This window comes from Rhamphochromis longiceps, linkage group LG9 (genome assembly GCF_057381845.1).
Source record: "Rhamphochromis longiceps isolate RC_006_pf linkage group LG9, R_longiceps_female_GT1.1, whole genome shotgun sequence".
Classification (NCBI taxonomy): domain Eukaryota; kingdom Metazoa; phylum Chordata; class Actinopteri; order Cichliformes; family Cichlidae; genus Rhamphochromis; species Rhamphochromis longiceps.
Genome location: NC_140565.1, coordinates 29480934 through 29500503, shown reverse-complemented (window position 1 = coordinate 29500503; position 19570 = coordinate 29480934). Strand labels below are relative to the sequence as shown.

The 19570-nt window shown below is 38.8% G+C and overlaps 2 protein-coding genes across 22 annotated transcripts in view; one reads left to right on the top strand and one right to left on the bottom strand.

The window, feature by feature from the left end:
- Positions 1-4617, top strand: part of LOC146662507 (uncharacterized) — a 54922-nt gene extending 50305 nt beyond the window's left edge. Inside the window, exons 1-6 of one of the 8 annotated variants that reach the window (XM_085419176.1) lie at positions 91-316; positions 613-692; positions 1758-1842; positions 2575-2732; positions 3155-3209; positions 4149-4617. In XM_085419176.1, the coding sequence (XP_085275302.1) occupies positions 234-316; positions 613-692; positions 1758-1842; positions 2575-2647 (321 nt within the window). In that variant the 5' untranslated portion in view covers positions 91-233 and the 3' untranslated portion in view covers positions 2648-2732; positions 3155-3209; positions 4149-4617. Of the gene's footprint in view, positions 1-90; positions 321-612; positions 693-1757; positions 1850-2574; positions 2733-3151; positions 3210-4145 lie in introns of those variants that run through there. The other 7 variants (XM_085419174.1, XM_085419175.1, XM_085419173.1 and 4 more) reach the window with 7 other exon arrangements.
- Positions 4618-6822: 2205 nt separating this feature from the next.
- On the bottom strand, positions 6823-17193 carry LOC146662506 (uncharacterized). Of its 14 annotated transcripts, none has more exons than XM_085419171.1 (10): positions 17067-17193; positions 16724-16900; positions 16427-16534; positions 11160-11239; positions 9162-9342; positions 8586-9084; positions 7974-8094; positions 7766-7816; positions 7377-7492; positions 6823-7234 (listed from the first exon to the last, which is right to left on the bottom strand). In XM_085419171.1, exons 2-5 carry the CDS (start codon positions 16897-16899, stop codon positions 9284-9286), a joined length of 423 nt encoding a protein of 140 aa, XP_085275297.1. In that variant the 5' UTR covers position 16900; positions 17067-17193; the 3' UTR covers positions 6823-7234; positions 7377-7492; positions 7766-7816; positions 7974-8094; positions 8586-9084; positions 9162-9283. The 14 variants fall into 14 exon arrangements, 6 of the variants coding, with proteins under 6 accessions (XP_085275297.1, XP_085275296.1, XP_085275294.1 ...); XM_085419170.1 differs by having other exon boundaries at positions 7766-7819; positions 7974-8099; positions 8586-8808; positions 9162-9337; XM_085419168.1 differs by having other exon boundaries at positions 7974-8099; positions 8586-8808; positions 9162-9337.
- Between the last annotated feature and the right edge of the window lie 2377 nt (positions 17194-19570).

The following is a 19570-nucleotide window of genomic DNA, read 5'->3' as shown; positions in this document are numbered from 1 at the left end:
AAGTGAACACCAATGAAAGTGAAGGATCCCATATGGAAAAGAAATCGTAAAAACGTATAAAAGACTTGCATAAGATGTGGCCTACTTCATATAGTGAATCATATAAGGCTTATATGATTTACTCATGAAAGTGGCCACTTTCTCATTACTTTCATATATTGTTTTAGTCAACACGTTCTCACTCCCAACTCGTCAAACGTGTGACGCATGGTCAGGCTCCCTCTGCTGCACTTATGGACACGCAGGGTACCCCTCTCGCGTCGGGAATTGACGTGAAGGGTCCTCCGATTGAAGAGATTACCGGGAAGTGCCTGTTGTCGGTATATTTAGACATTTTCCAAATCACATTGTAGTGACGTATACAGAACACAATAAATTATATAATGTAAACAACTACCTGAAAAACAGGTAGAACGATACTTTTGTATGGTTTATTGCATTTACGGAGGGAGTGATGTATGCTGGGTAATGGCACAGCTAGCGACTGGGTGACTTTATTCACCCGCTTCGGCTGTTATCAGTCCATACATTAGCGTTATTAGCACAAACCAGTCCCATAGATATGGGCCATCTCCTGCTAGATTGTTCAGAAGGTTGTTCTCATCCATCCAGATGGAGGATCACTAACAGGAGCGTGGGAAGACTCCAGAATCCACTCTGGCTGGAATCCGGTGGATATGCACTGTGTACAGGTAAGACCATTTAAACGGACAGCATTTATAGAATGACTATTAAAAGTCAGCGAGTGTCAGTAATGTTAATGTGGTTATGTTAGTAATACACCGAGTGCTAATATAACAGCTTTAAGATGCATTTGTAGATGTTATTACGTGTTTTACCGTCTTTATGGTGCTAGCTTAAAGTTACGGTGTAAACGTTAGCTTATATTGGAGGAAAGCTGTTACTGTTTAAACGATGCTAGCACAGAAATATTAGCTTCTGTCATGACTGATGAAGTTACCAGTTAATAAAGTTTTCAGTAAAGTGTTTAATCGCAGCCACAGATTGACAGCAAATATCTCGGTTAGCTTCAGTGCATCTATAATAAATATGTGCAAGTTTCAGTGCTTCGTTTAAACTGTATGATACTTGTACTGACCCAGGGTCAGTGTAAAATACAATCCTAGCTGTGTGAACAAAGCCTGGCTCCTTTAATCCTGCATGACAAACCTCAGGATGCAGGTTATTATTACTCTTTCCTGCTGGCACACCTGTCACACCTGAGAGTCAGCTAGAAACGTACAGTGACGTGGACATCATGCCAGACTCTGTAATACTGCAAATGATCAGTGACTCAGGTTGACACTAAACTTTAAACGGTACCTCTGTGTCTCTGTGTGCTGAACATCTAGGATTGAGTCAGGCTGCATTGACTGTGGGACTTTAATGTGTTAAAAGCAGGTTGAAGACGGCTCAGAAACATTTGAAGATTAAAATTTAGCATTATGGCTGCTGGTGGTTTGTAAAGCCTCTACTCAGCTGTATTTTTGTTACTAATTTATGTTTGTTGTTGTTTAACACAGATTTCAGAAGAGCAAATATGCTTAATAGTTTAACTAGATTTCATTTGTCAGTGTTTGACTGCTGAGTCACCTGAAGAACTCATTTCATTCATTCTCCACATGATGTTCATTTACAGAAATGTTTCACAGGAACTGATTCCTCCCAAAGGTTGAACTAGTGTGTTTCCATAGATTACCTCTGTATGAATGTACTTCTTAAATGAAGGCAAGTGTTTGTCCTTTGTTGTTCCTCAGGTACAGTACGTGATATCAAGGGCAGGCGGTCAACACTGGGGGTAGACAAGAAGCAGACGTACTTCCAAGAGGGAGCTGCAGTGAGGTCAGAGGTCAGAATCTGAAACAGCTCAGGTTCATATTTTAGAGGTTATAAAAAATCAAAATGTATTTATAAAGAAACCTTTAAATAATAGTCATAATTATGATTATTATAAGAAATATCAAACATTTAAGTGGATTTTCTGTTACACATATTGTGTTAGCCCTGCAATAAACTGGCAGCCTGTCTTTGTCCTGTATCAGCTGGGATAGGCTTCATCCTCCCGCAACCCTGAATTGGATACATTGTATTCCAATTATGTAATCTGATCATTTACAAACTCAAGGTTTATAATCAAAATGTAAGTAATAATTATAAAATGGAATAGCAGAAATAAGTGTGACATGAATGTAAATGTGTGAGCTGACATAGAGGACAGCTACATGTAGTCTGAAAAACCTTTGTTGTCAAGTTTGCTGGTATATCAGCACGAGATCTTCTTACATAGAAGAGACATTAAAGTCTCTAACTCAGTGAAGCATTATTGGTCCCGTCTGTTTGGATAAATATAGTAAGTTGATGTATGTCCATTTATTGACACATTATCTTAAGTGCTTATCCAGCTCAGGATCACAGTGGAGCTGCAGCTGGATATGTTCACTAAATAAACCTTACAAAAGTCAACAATAAACCTGCATCCATGTACGTTGTTGTCCACAGGATGAGAAAATCAAACTGGAAGACTGTGGAACATGTTAATAAATGTTTGTGTGTTTATGCCTGTGTCTTTCACAGGAGGCGCTGGAAGGTTTCCCTAATAGTTCCTGGTGAATCAAAGCAGAACCATAAAGGTTGCTGGATTGCATGATGGCCTTACCCCTGAGCAGTCATCCTGTTACAGGAGGAACCAGTTAGAAGCTGTTTTCAAAGTAGCTGAGCAGATTTCATCTCAAGTAAGCAATTAAGTGTTTGTTTATCTGTTCTGCCACTTAAAGAGCATTTAAGGACGTCTTTCGAGTGTCCAGTTGAATTAATTCTACTGGCTCTCATGGTCATTTGTGATTATAGACATATTTTTCATGTTCATCCAGCTATTTAGTAAATTCTATCTATTTAGTAATATCCGTCAGCTATAAAATGTAATATAAATATAAAAATATCTAAATATCTCCTGCCCTTTATATTTTAATGATGTAAGTCTGTTTACATTAGCATTCCTCACATATCAATGAGATGCTGTACAGTACAATCCTGCTGACACAGCAGAGGGATAACGACGGCTATTCAACATCGTTACACGACACATTCGAGCTGCATGATGCAGACAAAGTGACTAAATCATCTTTTTTGTGGTTTATTGTCTTCAAACCAGCAGACAAAGCCGATGGCAGAAGATGTCGGAGAAGAACTTCAGGCCGTGGACTGAAAAGGTATTTTTTTTCTTGTTATCAAAAGACATTTGGAGTGACGGCTTCTACAACTGGTTGTGCTAAAGTAAAGCTTACAGTCTAAGAAACCACAGTGTTGATATTCAGCACAAAGAGAAAAGCTCACTTGTTTGAATTAATTTACAATCATAGTTTTATAAATTCTGACTGTAAAGAGCTTTTACAGCTTTGATATTGTTTGACACTCGATATCAGGTGATAGGGTTTAATTTAAAGGTTTCTGTGTCCCAATGAGCCATTTACACTGATCAGTGTCAGTTTAACTGTAACACATTCATTATTTAGATTCAACAAAGAAATAACTGAATGTAAAAAAATGGCAGCCCTCAGGCAGGTTTATAGAGATATATGCATGCATTATGAAATTTATGTATCCCAGATAATTGTTATACATCTAGTCATGGCAGACCTACCTCTTCCTCCCAAGTTAACTGCAACCCAAAAGAACTAGTGGGGCTATTTACACACTCACAACCAGTGTGGGGTAAAAAGAGCCACCAAAAAGCTGTCAGCCACAGATGTGCTAGAAGAGTTAGAAACTCTACTTATGGAGAAACTTTCTAAGTCTAACAGGGGACAGGTACTCCTGCCCAAATAACATGATATAACCCCACATACAGCCCAGCCATAAAGTGAACCAAGTCATTTAGTTAAAGACAGCATGGGACCAAATGCATGTAACCAGCCTGCATCAACCTGACATTTCTTCCTCCTGAATTAAATGAATGAATGGATGAAAGTTAAATGACTACAAACCTAAAGCCACTAGTTCCCACACTGGAGCTCCCTGACACTGTGTGTTAACCGTATTTAGCTTGTATCAACAGTTGTAACAGGCTAAGCCACCTGAGACACTGCATTGAATGATTGTTCCTGTCTTAATGGTTTCAGCTCAGATGTTCTGCTTTTTCCTTTCAGTAGATCAAAGCAGCTCGTGCTCCTTCTGCTTCCAATTTAGAAGAAGAAGAAGAAGAAGGCGAAGGCTTCAGCGAAGTGGCGTTCATGGTCTCAGTGAACAGTCACGGTCACACACTGCATGTGGTTTTAAAAGCAACATGTCTGTTCACCACAACAATGGAGATGTGTAATATTAGTGCAGCTACGGTTTGTTTTTGAACATCAGTTCTGTTTTCTACTTTGATCACTTAGACCAAAAAAGTGTTGTTTTCAGATTCTTTCTTTTACATCTATAAACCACCTGTTCATTTTTTTATTACAATTAGTTTCACATGAATGTTAGTGTTTCCTTTATGATCTTTTAATGCTTACACTACACTGTACACGTCTACATTAGAGACATTTCTGTTGACTCAGAGTTGTGAAATGTTCTTTTATTTGATGCACAATATGAAGTTCATAATTTTCTTACAAATAAAACTCTAATGACAAACATGAACAGCTGTGCTTATTTCTGAGACATGAGTTTCTGAATGTGTTCATATTTAGACAGTGTGCATCTGTCTGCTGAAACTGTAATGGTGAACCTGAGGTGATGGTCAACAGAAGGCAAATATAAAACAATATTGAAGTAATGTCTTTACCCTCTGCAGCGTGTGGACGCTGTGCACACAATCACCTTATTCACTGTAGTAAACATGCACCGCTAGCTCACGTGACTGACTGTCTCCATGGTTACATCGTATATTATTAGCTATGCAAACAGCTTCCAAAGATACCGCCATAGCTCTCTGCAGCTGTAACACTTAAACACTTTGCAAATCATTTCATGTTTTTGATAGTTATGAAGACAGAATATGTTTTTAAGGTCATGCTAGGCGGTTGCTATGGTGGTTGCTGTGGACTTGGCTGGACCGCGTCCGATTCCTGTTATTAGCTGTCCGCCGCAGGAAGGCTGCGTTCCATTTACAAGTAGTGACAGTCTGCCGCAACTCGAACTCAAACCCCGCTTTGTTCTTTAATTATAGGCCTTTTATAGCCGTTCATGACACGCACACACACACATAAAGCATTTGCCTCACCATGAGAATGCAACTTTACCTAACTTAACCTTAAAGTATCTGATATAGGATAGAAAAATGAAGCAACCAGAGATTTAATGATGAAGACTCTGGGTTCTGTAGTTCACGTTTTACAGTCCTGAATGACTCTTTGCATATGATTTATTGAAGAGGACTTTAGAATGCACTTTACATTTAGACTGTTGCTGTTTAATTTTTTACATTGTTGCCGTGTTATGTCATGAATAAGGTTCACCTGCTGGGGGTTTGATGGATCAGCTGGACAATACAGTCAAAGACAGACTTCATTCATCATATGCAAGAATCCTAGTTGGATTTTTGTTGTCACTCGTGTTTTTGAACCAAATATTGAAAACAATTCTGACAGACTGGATACCTGGTCAGGTGTACATTACCTTGTACTCAAGCATCCCAGGACAGAGCCCTGCCCCACCATGAGCCTGGGTGGATACGTGGTTATAATATAAAAGGACCGATACTGAATATGAATATTTCATGAAAATTGAATTATAATACGAATTAGTAATAAGGGTTTCTCTGCGCCCTTATCTACCCCATACTCAAAGAGCTGCGGGCAGAGAGGGTGACAGGAGAGGATGGCACTGAAGAGAAGATGCTCGGTTTCTGGAGTCTCCTGGTCCTGTCAGTATTAGTAGGATGCATCTGCTGTGTCTTCTCGTGGATGCTCACCTACCTTGACTCGTTCCAGCGTGGTATGGATTTCCCAACACTGCAGACAGTGGCCCACGTCAGAGACGTTTAATATTGATTACATATGTCTGAATTGCTAACCCTAACCCTAGCTCAACAGACCACAATGCCCTGGACTGTCAGTATTATTACATGCTGTGAACATAAGTAGCTTTGATCACAGTTTGTTGTAAAAGAGAAGGAATATTGGAAAAAAGATCAACATTGTGATATTATTTCTTCCAAACTGACCAGAAACATGCTTGTCAGACTCTCACAGCAAAGGATCAGACTCACTGTGCATGACAGCTCAGGCCAATTATGTCTGTTAGATTGTCAGCTGTTTAGTGCTTCTGTACAGTTAGGGTCACCGTCTCTATTTCAGAATAATTAATATGCGGAAAACACTAAAAGTTGATTGTCTTCCAATATTCTAGCATAATTAAAAAACTTTGACTTTAAGTACATATTATTAGTCCTAATGCCAGCATGATTCTTCATAACTCCTGCTTTGAAATACTGAACTTTAAAATTTACCTGATGAAAGATCATTTACAGTGGCACTCTGTCAGGATCATTCTGACTGTAAGATCACTGTATTAATCTGAATCCTTCTGAAATGTGCTGTGAATGAATGCTGATGCAACTCACTGTGGGAAAGCTGTTAATAAAATGAATCTGTGACACATGCAACACATTCACAGAGGAAGAGGACACAAAGGGAGGACACGCAGAGGCTGTGTTGAAGTCAGAAATCCAAATCTTTATTAAAAAACAGGCGGCGGTTACAAACAGGAAGGACAAGCAGTCCATCAAACAGTCTACAGGGTCAAACATACAGAGAATTCAAACAGCAGTAAAAAATAACTGGACACTGAAAAACATAAAGCAATGTGTGACGCAATAGAAGGAAGCAGCGCAATATATTCACTGAATTATCATCAATTACAAAAGAGAAAAACGACGATTTCTAAGGATCATTTTCTTAAATGCAGTTAGAGTGTGGCTGGTAAAGATGGAAACATACAGAATGTAAACTGTGTGAGTTTGTGAACTTTGTTAGTAACAAATGAGGTAAAAAAAAACAAAACAGACAAAACACAGAAAGAGGCTCTCAGTATTCATTAATAATTAGAAAGAAAAATTCTGGTCGTGGATTTTTACAGTCTTAGTTCCGCTCGCTGTCATCATTATAATCATCATGATCAATGGCGAGGTCCTGAGGTGGGTGGGGCTGTCTCTGGTGATGTCACCATGAAGGAACAGCATCTGGCACGTGTTGGTGAAACATCCCAGTACACTGGTGTAGTTTCCTCTCCAGCTGTTTGACATGTGACACTTGAACATTAAGGGGAAGAAGAAGAAACAGTGTTAGGTCAGGTGACCACTTGGTTTCTAAAGTAACTGACAGGAAGTAACCAGGCCGTTAGAAATGGATGGCATGTGTTTAGAGTTACTGTAGTTGGGTAACTCTACTTACCAAAAGCAGAAGCACACAGATGAAGGATCAGATGCTGAATGTTGCAGGAACATGCTCATGTGTGGTGGTCATTCAGTGCTGCAGGTTAGACAGTCCAAGACTGATATGCTGCCCATCTGAGAGTTTGAAAACACACATGCAAAGATTTATTTTGTATTACAGTCAAAGTTGGATGTTCATTTTTGTCCTTTAAAAATGTTTGTGTATTTGAAAGCACTAACATTTAAGGATGACTCTAATCGTCTCTCTCTAAGAGTGTCTCCTTTAAAGGGGAGACAAGTGTATCCACTGATCCACGTCACTTTACCTGGATGATGACTCCTCTCTCCCTCACTCAGAAACACTCCTAATATAACCAAGCAAATAAATAATATTGAAGATTTACTTACATCATTACAAAAACAGCAAAAACATCTCCCTTTGATTCCATTTCTCCATTCCTGCTGAACATCAGGCAACAAATATCTCAATAAATCACAGTAAAATGTAAAGCACATGTTTTCTCTGCTTTGTCTAACCTCTGCAGAGCCTCTGTCAAGAAAAACATAACTGTAAGCATAAAACAAATATACATTCATAACACGTCACTGGACAAACCTCGGTCAGTTGATTTCCTCTGTGCAGTGCAGACGAGCATCAGTCAGCGAGTGACTCTGCTGGTTCTTCTGAGGAAACACCACCGTCTCTCCACACCGTCACCATCTGTGAGCACAAACTGCTGCTCTGCCAGCATGTAGGAATCACATATCACACACACAAGGGTGAAGAAACATCAGAGCTCAACTTTGGATACTTTAGATCTAAACAGATCAAAGCAACTCTTAGTTTCAACAATCAGTGAAAAGACAAACAATGATACCAAACTGATTCTGTATGAATACAATATGGTATTTTCAATACAGCTGTCAAATTAATTTATTAAAACTAATACAGATATATGTATATTTCTTTTGATAAATTAGTTTGCTAAATTATAAGAATATATTTTTATTTTTTTTTCATTTAACAATTGCAACTGAAAGAAATTAAATATTGAACAAAAATATATTGTCACATTCTGAGCATGCTCAGCACGCTGACAGACTTGAAGTTGCTACAGATTTTAAGAAGTGATAATTATAGGGAAGAAACTTCTCTTTTTCATCCGTTTAATCAAACATTTGATGCCTCAGCTGTCTCAGTCTATAGCGTTCTGCAACTACAACTAACCTGAAGCTTGGATTTGGCTGCAGGTGCCCCTGTACATCCTTCTCAGCAGCACACATGTGGGTACCATTTAATCACACTTCTTCCTGAGCTTTGCTTCATCACAAGACCAAAGGTGGCATCCCGTGTCAGTCTTATCATCATCCAGAAGAAACATTTGAAGAAACATCATGGAAAAGAAACATTTACGCGCCTCCTGGTTTTGTTTTCTGATCCTGCAAAAAGACTGAGGACAACAAAGCCCAGAGAACACGAGATACACAACATCCAACATTCAGACTCAACAGCCTCCATAAATGAAGAGCACCAGGTTGGTTCAGTTATAGTAGATATGAGCATACTTCACATTACTGGGTATGAATAATAATGAGGAGGCAAACTTTGAAGATGCAGAGCATGATGTCCCATCATCAGACTGTAAACAAACATCCACCAGGCTTCTTTGTTGGCAAAATTGATGATTCTCCCATCAGGGATCAGTAGAGTGTAGAAGCAGCAGTCACTGAAATATTACCGTTTCAGATAAGAAATCTAGCACATAAAAGCCAGGGTGGGAGGGATCTCTGCAAACTGACTTACCTCTGCAAGTGTGAAGCTCAACAAAAATCTGACTCTCCAGTCACAGACAAACAAAAAACTCCAGCTGGGAGATAGAAAACGCTGTCTGGGTCTTGCTGGATGTTGCTGGTCAGAGTCCCACATTAGCAGAGTGCTTCTTGGTCCCACTGACCCATGTGGACAGCGACTGTGGAGAACTGTTCTGGAAAACAGAGAAGAGAATTAAAATGACAAAAAGCCAAACAGGATTTCCACAAAGACTCTCTTGGAATCAGCAATCAAAAAAATCACTGGTTCATATTTCAATTAAATATGAACAGGTTCCTCAAATGTACGCAGTTCAGATCTGATTTAATTTAATTTCCTTCACACAGCACATTTGTCCAGGCTGACAGGTAAACATAGAATTAATCTCAGGTAACATGACTCATAGTAGAGATTCAGTAAGAAGGATTGCAGGCTCTAATATTATTACCACACAATCCAAGGACACACCAACAGCTCAGATTTGTAGAACTATTTAAACAAATGTCTTCTGAATATTCAATTCAGGTTCACAGTGGGAGGGTGGGGGGGTCGTGGAATTTTAGAAATAAAGTCTGCAACACAGAAAGAGCTGTGATCAAGCTATTTATTACTGCGCCAACACACATCAAACATCACAGTTCAGTCATGTCAGCGCTGCCACAGAAGTTGTGCTCCTCCTCCTTTATGCATTCCAAGGAAGAGGGAGGAAGTTACAAACTGATCCTACCACACTTCAACGGATCAATGGTTAAGCTGTTTTGTGCCCTTGGCCTTATCAGCACCTGTAAAGGGAGTTGTTTTCTCAAACTGCTGACGCTGAAGTAAGTTCATCTAGTTTTAGAAACTTTCACTGAACAGTCTATAACAGTGTCACAACTAAGCATATGCATAAGCACTTAAATACTTAAAATGAGAATAACAGAACATTTCTTTTACAGGAGCTAGAGCCTGTCCCAGTAGTCACAGGTAGAGCACACCTGGACAGGTCACCAGTCTGTCAGAGGACTAACACAGAGACAGACATCAGAGTAACAAATCTATTTAAAATTAATGTAAGTTTGCTGCAGCTGTATGTATGAACATGTGTTTCTGTGCTCACAGTCCACCTCTCAGGAACCTGCAGTTCACTTGTAGTCTACTTTAAACAGACCTCACAAAAGGCTGATGTGGCTGGATCAGTAGTCTGATTTAAGTACGATACCTTTGGCCAGGGATTACTCTGGTGCATCGCTTCACTGCAGTCTTACGCATTTTCCCCACACCTGAATAAAAAATACTGATATATACAAATAACAGCTTCAGCTGATGCAGCCTGACTCAATCCTAGATGTTCAGCACACAGAGACACAGAGGTGCCGTTTAAAGTTTAGTGTTAACCTGAGTCACTGATCATTTGCAGTATTACAGAGTCTGGCAGTCTTTGCATGATGTCCACGTCACTGTAAGTTTCTAGCTGACTCTCAGGTGTGACAGGTGTGCCAGCAGGAAAGAGTAATAATAACCTGCATCCTGAGGTTTGTCATGCAGGATTAAAGGAGCCAGGCTTTGTTCACACAGCTAGGATTGTATTTTACACTGACCCTGGGTCAGTATAAGTATCATACAGTTTAAACGAAGCACTGAAACTTGCACATATTTATTATAGATGCACTGAAGCTAATCGAGATATTTGCTGTCAATCTGTGGCTGCGATTAAACACTTTACTGAAAACTTTATTAACCGGCAACTTCATCAGTCATGACAGAAGCTAATATTTCTGTGCTAACATCGTTTAACCAGTAACAGCTTTCCTCCAATATAAGCTAACGTTTACACCGTAACTTTAAGCTAGCACCATAAAGACGGTAAAACACGTAATAACATCTACAAATGCATCTTAAAGCTGTTATATTAGCACTCGGTGTATTACTAACATAACCACATTAACATTACTGACACTCGCTGACTTTTAATAGTCATTCTATAAATGCTGTCCGTTTAAATGGTCTTACCTGTACACACTGCATATCCACCGGATTCCAGCCAGAGTGGATTCTGGAGTCTTCCCACGCTCCTGTTAGTGATCCTCCATCTGGATGGATGAGAACAACCTTCTGAACAATCTAGCAGGAGATGGCCCATATCTATGGGACTGGTTTGTGCTAATAACGCTAATGTATGGACTGATAACAGCCGAAGCGGGTGAATAAAGTCACCCAGTCGCTAGCTGTGCCATTACCCAGCATACATCACTCCCTCCGTAAATGCAATAAACCATACAAAAGTATCGTTCTACCTGTTTTTCAGGTAGTTGTTTACATTATATAATTTATTGTGTTCTGTATACGTCACTACAATGTGATTTGGAAAATGTCTAAATATACCGACAACAGGCACTTCCCGGCAATCTTTTCAATCGGAGGACCCTTCACGTGAAGGGGTACCCTGCGCGTCCATAAGTGCAGCAGAGGGAGCCTGACCATGCGTCACACGTTTGACGAGTTGGGAGTGAGAACGTGTTGTTTTAGTAAGTATCCAAAACATACAAGTTTCATTTATATAATTTTCAAGGGATCTTATATCTGTTTTCACTCTTGTATGCTTTTCATACAAGTTTCACACAAGACAGATACACACTTTATAAGATTTATATATATATCGTTTCCATATGGGATAGTACCTGACATATGACAGAATGCTAAAATATATTTGTGGTTGCAGGCCCAGAGACTAGTCGGCGATACCCTTGCAACCCCTGGTCACTAAGTAAAAATTTTCATTCTCCTATTGTTTGGGAAATGCTTGCAGGAAGCTGCTGCCACTCGCTATGTGAAACCGGCTGCAACGGGGTACAAGGGTATAAACCTTCCTGCTTCAATCACTGCTGCAATTACCTGTAGTTTGCATGGAAGATTTTTTCTGCAGTACTAGTTACAGTCCTGGAGTGGCCTAGCCAGTCTCCAGACCTCAACCCCATAGAAAATCTGTGGCGGGAGTTGAAAGTCCGTGTTGCTCGGCGACAGCCCCAAAACATCACTGCTCTCGAGAAGATCTGCATGGAGGAATGGGCCAAAATACCAGCTACTGTGTGTGCAAACCTGGTAAAGACCTATAGTAAACGTTTGACCTCTGTTATTGCCAACAAAGGTTATGTTACAAAGTATTGAGTTGTATTTTTGTTATTGACCAAATACTTATTTTCCACCCTAATTTACGAATAAATTCTTTACAAATCCTACCATGTGGATTCATGGATTTTTTTTTCACATTCTGTCTCTCACAGTTGAAGTGTACCTCTGGTGCAAATTACTGACCTCTGTCATCATTTTAAGTGGGGGAACTTGCACAATCGGTGGCTGACTAAATACTTTTTACCCCACTGTATGTGCTTTCTTTAATACTATACATGTGATACAGGGCAACTGAGTTGAGCCACAAAACTAAAATGTTGGACAGCCGGATGCTTGCTAGACGTTATGATATTATTAGGAAAATTTTTTGAAACTGTTCACGTCTAGTGGCATGTTATCATTGCCACTTTCAGATTCCATTACAATTTCACATTATTCTTGCATGTTATTTATTAACTCTTGGGTGAAGCAGTGCCACCAGTAGTTGCAGCTTTAGCCGAGTTACACTCCTATTCCCCCAGGCAAGTGTGAAATAACTCGGAAATATCCACTCCAAGGGGAAGGTGAAGGAAATGAAAAAGATGACACCTTCACACCTTCAGCTCTTTTGCAGTTCTTTGCCGCTGAGTTGGATGTTGGCTTTGAGATGAATGCTGTTGAAAAGAGCTGTATGAAATTTGTGCATTCATTTTTTCAATGTTTTGATGCACAGCTGATGAATTATTTCAGGTTTTGCTGTTGTGTGATAATACAACACATAACAAAAGGTTTCAGAACTTTTTAGACACTTCCTATAATCGTTGCATCAGGATAGCAGATGCCCCACAGTGGCTTTCAATAGGTGAACGATAGGTGTGAACGATCTTGATTTTTGAATTAGTCTCTGAGGATATAATCTCTATAATTCCAGCATATGAATTATAAAGAAAGAACAAGATTGCTCTATAAAATCTATGGTTAAGATTTAGAAAAGTCAAACTGCTTGTCTACATAAACAGAAATGTTGTTATGGTTAAAGGATTGTGACTGCTGAAGAAAATCTCAGCTAAATGCTGCACACCTCTGCATGCAATATTTTTAATGCACTGCAAACAGATATAAAATGCATTATAATAGCATAAATAGTAGTGGTGTGCGATACTGCATATTTTGGTATCGATCCGATATTGGCCGGTATCGCCAATACTGATACCGATAGTTTTCAATAAATAAGGTGGATGTGCCATTGAATTGCTAAATCTCAATTAATTTTATGACCTTAAGAGTTTTTTTGGTGATGTTTCCTTTTTTATTATTAAATAGTTAAAACGGTAAAAAAAGTAAAGAATCAATCTCACCAGGCTAGTATCGATCTGATACCGATGCCGACTTGGTATCGATACAATCAATACTTGGATCAATCTGCCCACCACTAATAAATAGGCCAAATGAACAGAAAGCGCATTTACAGTATACATTTATAGAGTATAAATATATAGTTATTCAATCCACCTACTAAGAACCTAATATGTTGATTTCTGTCTATCTATGATAATAAATAAGGAAAAGTTTAATAGTTTAACTTTAAAGGAATTGCATCATTTTCTCTTATGGTGACATACAAATTACACATCCTCGACAGATATCAAGACCAATTAAATTACATCTGTTTGAAATTACTCAAAGCCCAATTAAATTTAATGGAACAAGGTAAAAGTCATTCTGTCAAAATCAGCATGTGCTCTTTCACATTAACACATTAAAAGCCCTCTGCATCAAGTCTATATTTGACAAATACATGGAGGCATGTGAGCATGAGGACCATGTGACACATTTTCACAGGCATGTCTCTGGATTGCTGTGTTACACCTGTAAATAATTTTATCATCCAGATTGATGGACGTCAGACCTTCCCAAGTAATACAGCAGCCATCTGGTGAGTCTTAGCGCTGTGATAGAAAAATTGCTACTGCTCCAGTAAAGTACTGATGTGAGAGTCTCTACAGGAAAGGCGAATGCTAGTCAAGATTGTTCTTGTTTTGACAAACACAGCAGTATTGACTTTGAGAGTGAATTATGATGACCTCTGGTGTAGGGATGTCAGCCACACCAGCAGAGAGAGTTAAGTCCTTCTCTCTGACTTCTACAGAGTCTGAAATGCCTCTGGAACACAAACACATAAAAATCCAGTGAGCAGAGTGACTCAGAAGGATTTCTTAAAGATTAAATACTTGTGCCCTTGCAGTTTAAGTCACTAGTGATTGTCCAATAGTGTTGTTTTTAGGCATGTGAGAGCTTTGCGATTAGATCTTTTTCCATCTGTGTGTGGGGGTATATTTATGCCACCCTTTGAAGACACTTTTCTCTGGCACATTACCGTGCCATTAAATATTCTAAGGGCTGGGGGAAAAAAAGCAGATTTTACTGACAAGTTAAACACAAGCTGTGTGTCACAGCCAGTGCGATGTTTATTATTAGTATTTGTTTTGCATGGATTCCCAAGACCTGTTGCTGACTCTAAGCCTGGGGGAAGCTTTGGTGCTGCAGCATTTTCTGTGATTTTACACTTCACTTGGCTGTACAGCTAAGAGCAAGATAAAACAACACATCTATCCAAGGCCTGGGAGTCTGTTTCATACCTATCATTTCTCCCTAAAAGGACAATGTACCCATGAGGGAACGCCTCAATGATTACAAAATAAATCGCACAGGCAAGAGACCACATGAGCGGAGCAGAAAAATATGAAAGAGCACACAGCGTGTGTGTGTGTGTTTTAGGCCAGATATTAGAAAGTCATGTGGGACCAAACTGAAATAAAGTTTAATGGATGATTAATCGCTGTCCACAGTGAGGGGTGTGACTGTTTAGTGGGGCATGTAAGATAGGTTAAAGGATTAAGGAGAGGACCAGGTGGCACTTAGGCCCCTAACAGGGCTCTGTTTGTGATCGTGCCAGAGCAGCAGCTTAAGACCTTTTCTGATTAGCAGTCACAGCAGGCCACTCCCTCTGCAAATGCTAACTTTACATGTACATTTATCTGCTGCAGTACTTTCTTTATAGTTTCCTTTTGCCTTCAGCATAGTGGAAGTTTGCCTCTAAAAGTTTTGACTTTGGCTTGTTTCAATTCATATTGTTTAAAAGTAAACTTTTCCACAGTGGTTTAGACAAAGGAGAACGCTGAACATCAATAACCCTCACGCCCTTACAAGGATTTTCAGCCTAGATGAGGATAAACTCTTGTCATATTGATTGTTTTCTCTTCATACTTATCATATTTCATTTTGTCCGTGTTTCCACAGTTAATATTCCTAGTACAGAATGACAGATCGTACGGGGTTTCTTTTTATCTCTCACACGCTGAAGTCAAGCAGAGCAGGAGAATAATAAAAGACAGTTCATAATATCAGTCATTGTGAATCACAGCTTCTAAGCATATCCATGGACTCTCAGCGCTGAAATGCAGACATCTCTTCACAGGCAATAAATATTTCTGTAAAGCACTCAGTATCTCCAACTCACTAAATATATCTTTCCTCCTCTCGCCAAATAAAGCTCCACACTGTAGCTCTTTAGGCAGTTTCTCCTTCCTGCCAGTTTTTTGTAGCGAATGCCAACAGCAAACAAAAATATGTTATTGGCCGGCACAAGTGCATCGCAATCCATCATAAACGTGTTACTGTTTTAAATGCATATAATCATCAGTTATAATCATAACTTAAATAAAGGTAGCTTTTGGGTCACGTTGTAGATAAAAATGGGTGTAATTCCTAAACAGTTGGAGTAATTCCTTGAATTAAAAGTGAAAGTCAGTTTCCAGCCACATTGCAACCGTTTTAGGTACCACTTTACAATAAGGCTCCCCTTATAGATGCTAATAAATAGTTTATAGCTATATTATTAATTAATTTGTAAATGCTTTATAAACTGCCAGCCACTTCATCTGAGCACTGTAACAAAAAATAATTTCCCCCAGGGATCAATAAAGTATTCTGATTCTGATTCTGATCATCGATCATATCTACTTGTCTGAGCCTGAGCCCTTGTGAAAATCTGTGATAGAAATTGAGGCAATTATTACTTACTGAGGCCCTAATTTTATTTCACAAGTCTCGTATTGGTGTTCAATTATGAAAGGTGCATTGCTATTAATGTCTACTTCTACATATACCTGTAAATGAACGTCATCCAACTGAAAAGAGATGTTTTTGATTTCTCAAAGAGGGAGCCAGTTCTAATTGTTCTGGAAACTCTCCTATGACTTGCTCTTTTGCAACACCTGAGAACATATCAATGAGTTAAGTAAAGAAATGGACCCTTAAACAAGAGCATTAATTGAAAAGATAATCACAAAATTAAGTATGAAGAAAATAATAATGAAAAGAGGTTAATGCTCCCTCTTGCATTGATAACCGAAATATTTTGTTATATTTACTACATGCACTACATTATCATGCATTATACATACCACATATATTGGTCTTTCTTCACCACGGAAATCATTTTCATCTTATGGTGACAAACAGGACATCTAAGCTTCTTTTTTAGCAGGTGTTTCTTCTGCAGCCATTTAATGAGCCTTAGTGCCTTATATTTAGTTTGTTTTCCTTCTATTCTGGCGCGCAATCTCATTCCCAAAGACATTCTGGTGGAAAAAAATGAGTAATTTATTTTATTATCACCTCGAAACACCGTAAAATACTCTATGGGAGTCTAGTGCAAATCGGTTCAGAGTTAAAGAACTTCACATGCTATATAAAACAAGCCCTATAATCAAAAATAGTCCCACGCAAAAAAGAGGATTGTCTCACCTGTTATAATGTATCTCCGACTTTGTTATGTAGATCTAACCCGCTGGATTCTTGCTAAAAAAATATGTTCTGCTGCCAAAGGGAGGGAAAACAAATTTAATTTAAACGCAGAGGAGCTTATACAACCATCCAATCACAGTTAACTTTATTAAGGAAAGCCCCTCCTCTCAGAGCGTGACAGGCAGTGGAGCGCTCTGGAAGGTCAAGCCAAAGGGGCACGAACAGACACACTGAAGGCGCTCGTTCAAGTTGCTGCGCCATGGATGGAGCAGAAGATAAAAATTTGTGTGCGTCTGCGACTTACACAGTTAGCACACGTTCGAAGAGATACAAAAAGCAGAGACTGGATGATCTAGATTGCACTAAGCCAACGACGTCAGCAGTTAGACATGAAGGTGAGTATAATGCTAGCTAGCTAACTACCGAGCCATTTGGCTGCTAGCTACAGTGGTTGGGAAGCTATCTTTTGTCATTTATAAATGTTTATTAGTGATTAATAAATGGTGTTATGCTTTACACTTTACAATAAGGCTCCCATTTGGCATTTATAAATATTTATTATTCATTAATAAATGGTTTTATGCTTTACACTTTACAACAAAGCTCCGATTGATAGTTGTGGATATTTATAATGCATTTCTGAAGTACAATTTTATATGATAAAAAATATGTTTACAAATGCTGATTGTGCTTACAGGATAGTAACTTAGTCTGAAATGTTTAATATAGCAACTCTAGATGAAATATATAGGTGAACACATTTGGCTCACTATTTGGCAAGAAACCGGTCAGTTTTTTTCCTCTTTCTCACCCTTAACTAATGCATAATAAACCATTATTAATGGTTTATAAAGCATTTACAAATTAATTAATAATATAGCTATAAACTATTTATTAGCATCTATAAGGGGAGCCTTATTGTAAAGTGGTACCCTGTTTTATTTAAAAACCACTGTAAGGTGTACAGTCTGAGAAAGACAAAGTGGATTATATTGCAGTTATACAGCTAGTTTGCCGAGTGCCTATGTCATTTTATAGTTAAATTGACATTTCACAGGAACTATTTGTTGAGCAACGTGTGAATTTTAGTTTCAAATTTATGAGTTCATTGATGTGTTCTGAATTAAAAATACACAGAAATCGTGCCTTTCTCTTTCTTTAAATTGCAATAGATTTACAACTTTTGCTGTTTTATCAGACTTTGCAAACAGGTTGCCAATAATTGCCATTTTGCCATTAATCACAGTCTAACCGACTGATAGCAGATGGACTTTGCTTTACTGTTGCGACTGGTTGCAGGCCTAGTCACCATCTTTAAAGTAACCATGTCAAATGCAATAAGACTGCAAGGTTAGACTTTAACATTACCAGCTTTCAGTCAAGTAGCAAAGTAGCTGGCTGCTACGCTCTGATTGGTGAATTATTTCACTTGTAGACAAAAATGTGGATGAGTCAATGACCAAGACTGAAGTAGAGTCAAATGAGAGGTCTGGAACCAGAAAAACTACAGACCTAATAGTTCAACCCAATTGTTATTTTTATAAACTGGTTTATTCATTTAGCCAAATACAGACTCCATATGTGACCACAGCGAACAAGAAAATACATTACATAAAAGATATACTTTGATTTACATATAACTCAATAAGTTGAGTATTTGATCTTCAATTGAAACTTGACTTAGTACTTGGTGGAAAAAATAACTTTTTGGAAATCACAGCAGTGAGCAGTACCTTTCTTGTAATTGGTCACCAGGTTTGCACATATTCAATCAGCTCCCTCAACAGATTCTCTATAGGACTGACCTTTGGAGACTGGCACGGCCACTCCATGATGTTAACGGGCTTCTTTTTTATTCACTCCTTTATTGCCTGGACAGTATGTTTTGTGGCATCATGCTGGACATCTCAACTCCTTCTCACTCCTAACCGGTCACGGCAGATAGCTGCCACTCCCTGAGCCTGGTTCTGCTGGACATTTCTTCCTGTTAAAAGGCAGTTCTTCCTTCCCACTGTCACCAAAACGCTTATAGGGGGTCATATGATTGTTGGGGCTTTCTCTGTTTTGTTTGTATTATTGTTGAATTTGTCTTACAATAGAAAGTGCCTTGAGGCAACTATTGTCGTGATTCTGCACTACCTAAATAAAATTGAATTGAATTGTCTTCAGTGTTGGCTGAGGGAAGGAGGTTCTCGTCCAAGATGTTAAGGTACATGGCACTGTCCACCGGCCCCTGCAGTGAGGTTGTCATGTACCCTAATGTAAAAAATAAATAAAAATGCAGCAGTTAGAGTCGATGCCAAACAGCTAAATTTTTGTTTCATTTGATTGCATCACTTTCTTCCAAGCCATTTCCAAATCATGTAGATATCTATTAGCTCACATAAGTCAAGCCTGTAAATGTGACTTATTGAGCAGTGGAACCTTGTGGGCTTTGCAACAATTCAGTCCATTACAGCATAGTGGTGTTCTTGGTGACTGTGGTCCCTGATGCCTTCGACAAA

Excerpts from the sequence above, each read along its gene's own strand:
- LOC146662506 (XM_085419170.1), bottom strand. The coding sequence starts at position 16,899 with ATGTCTTTGGGAATGAGATTGCGCGCCAGAATAGAAGGAAAACAAACT. Across the intron at positions 11,240-16,426 it reads TGGATGACGTTCATTTACAG|ATGGAGGATCACTAACAGGA; the intron begins GTATATGTAGAA and ends TCATCCATCCAG. Across the intron at positions 8,809-9,161 it reads TGAGCTTCACACTTGCAGAG|TCTTTTTGCAGGATCAGAAA; the intron begins GTAAGTCAGTTT and ends TGTTGTCCTCAG.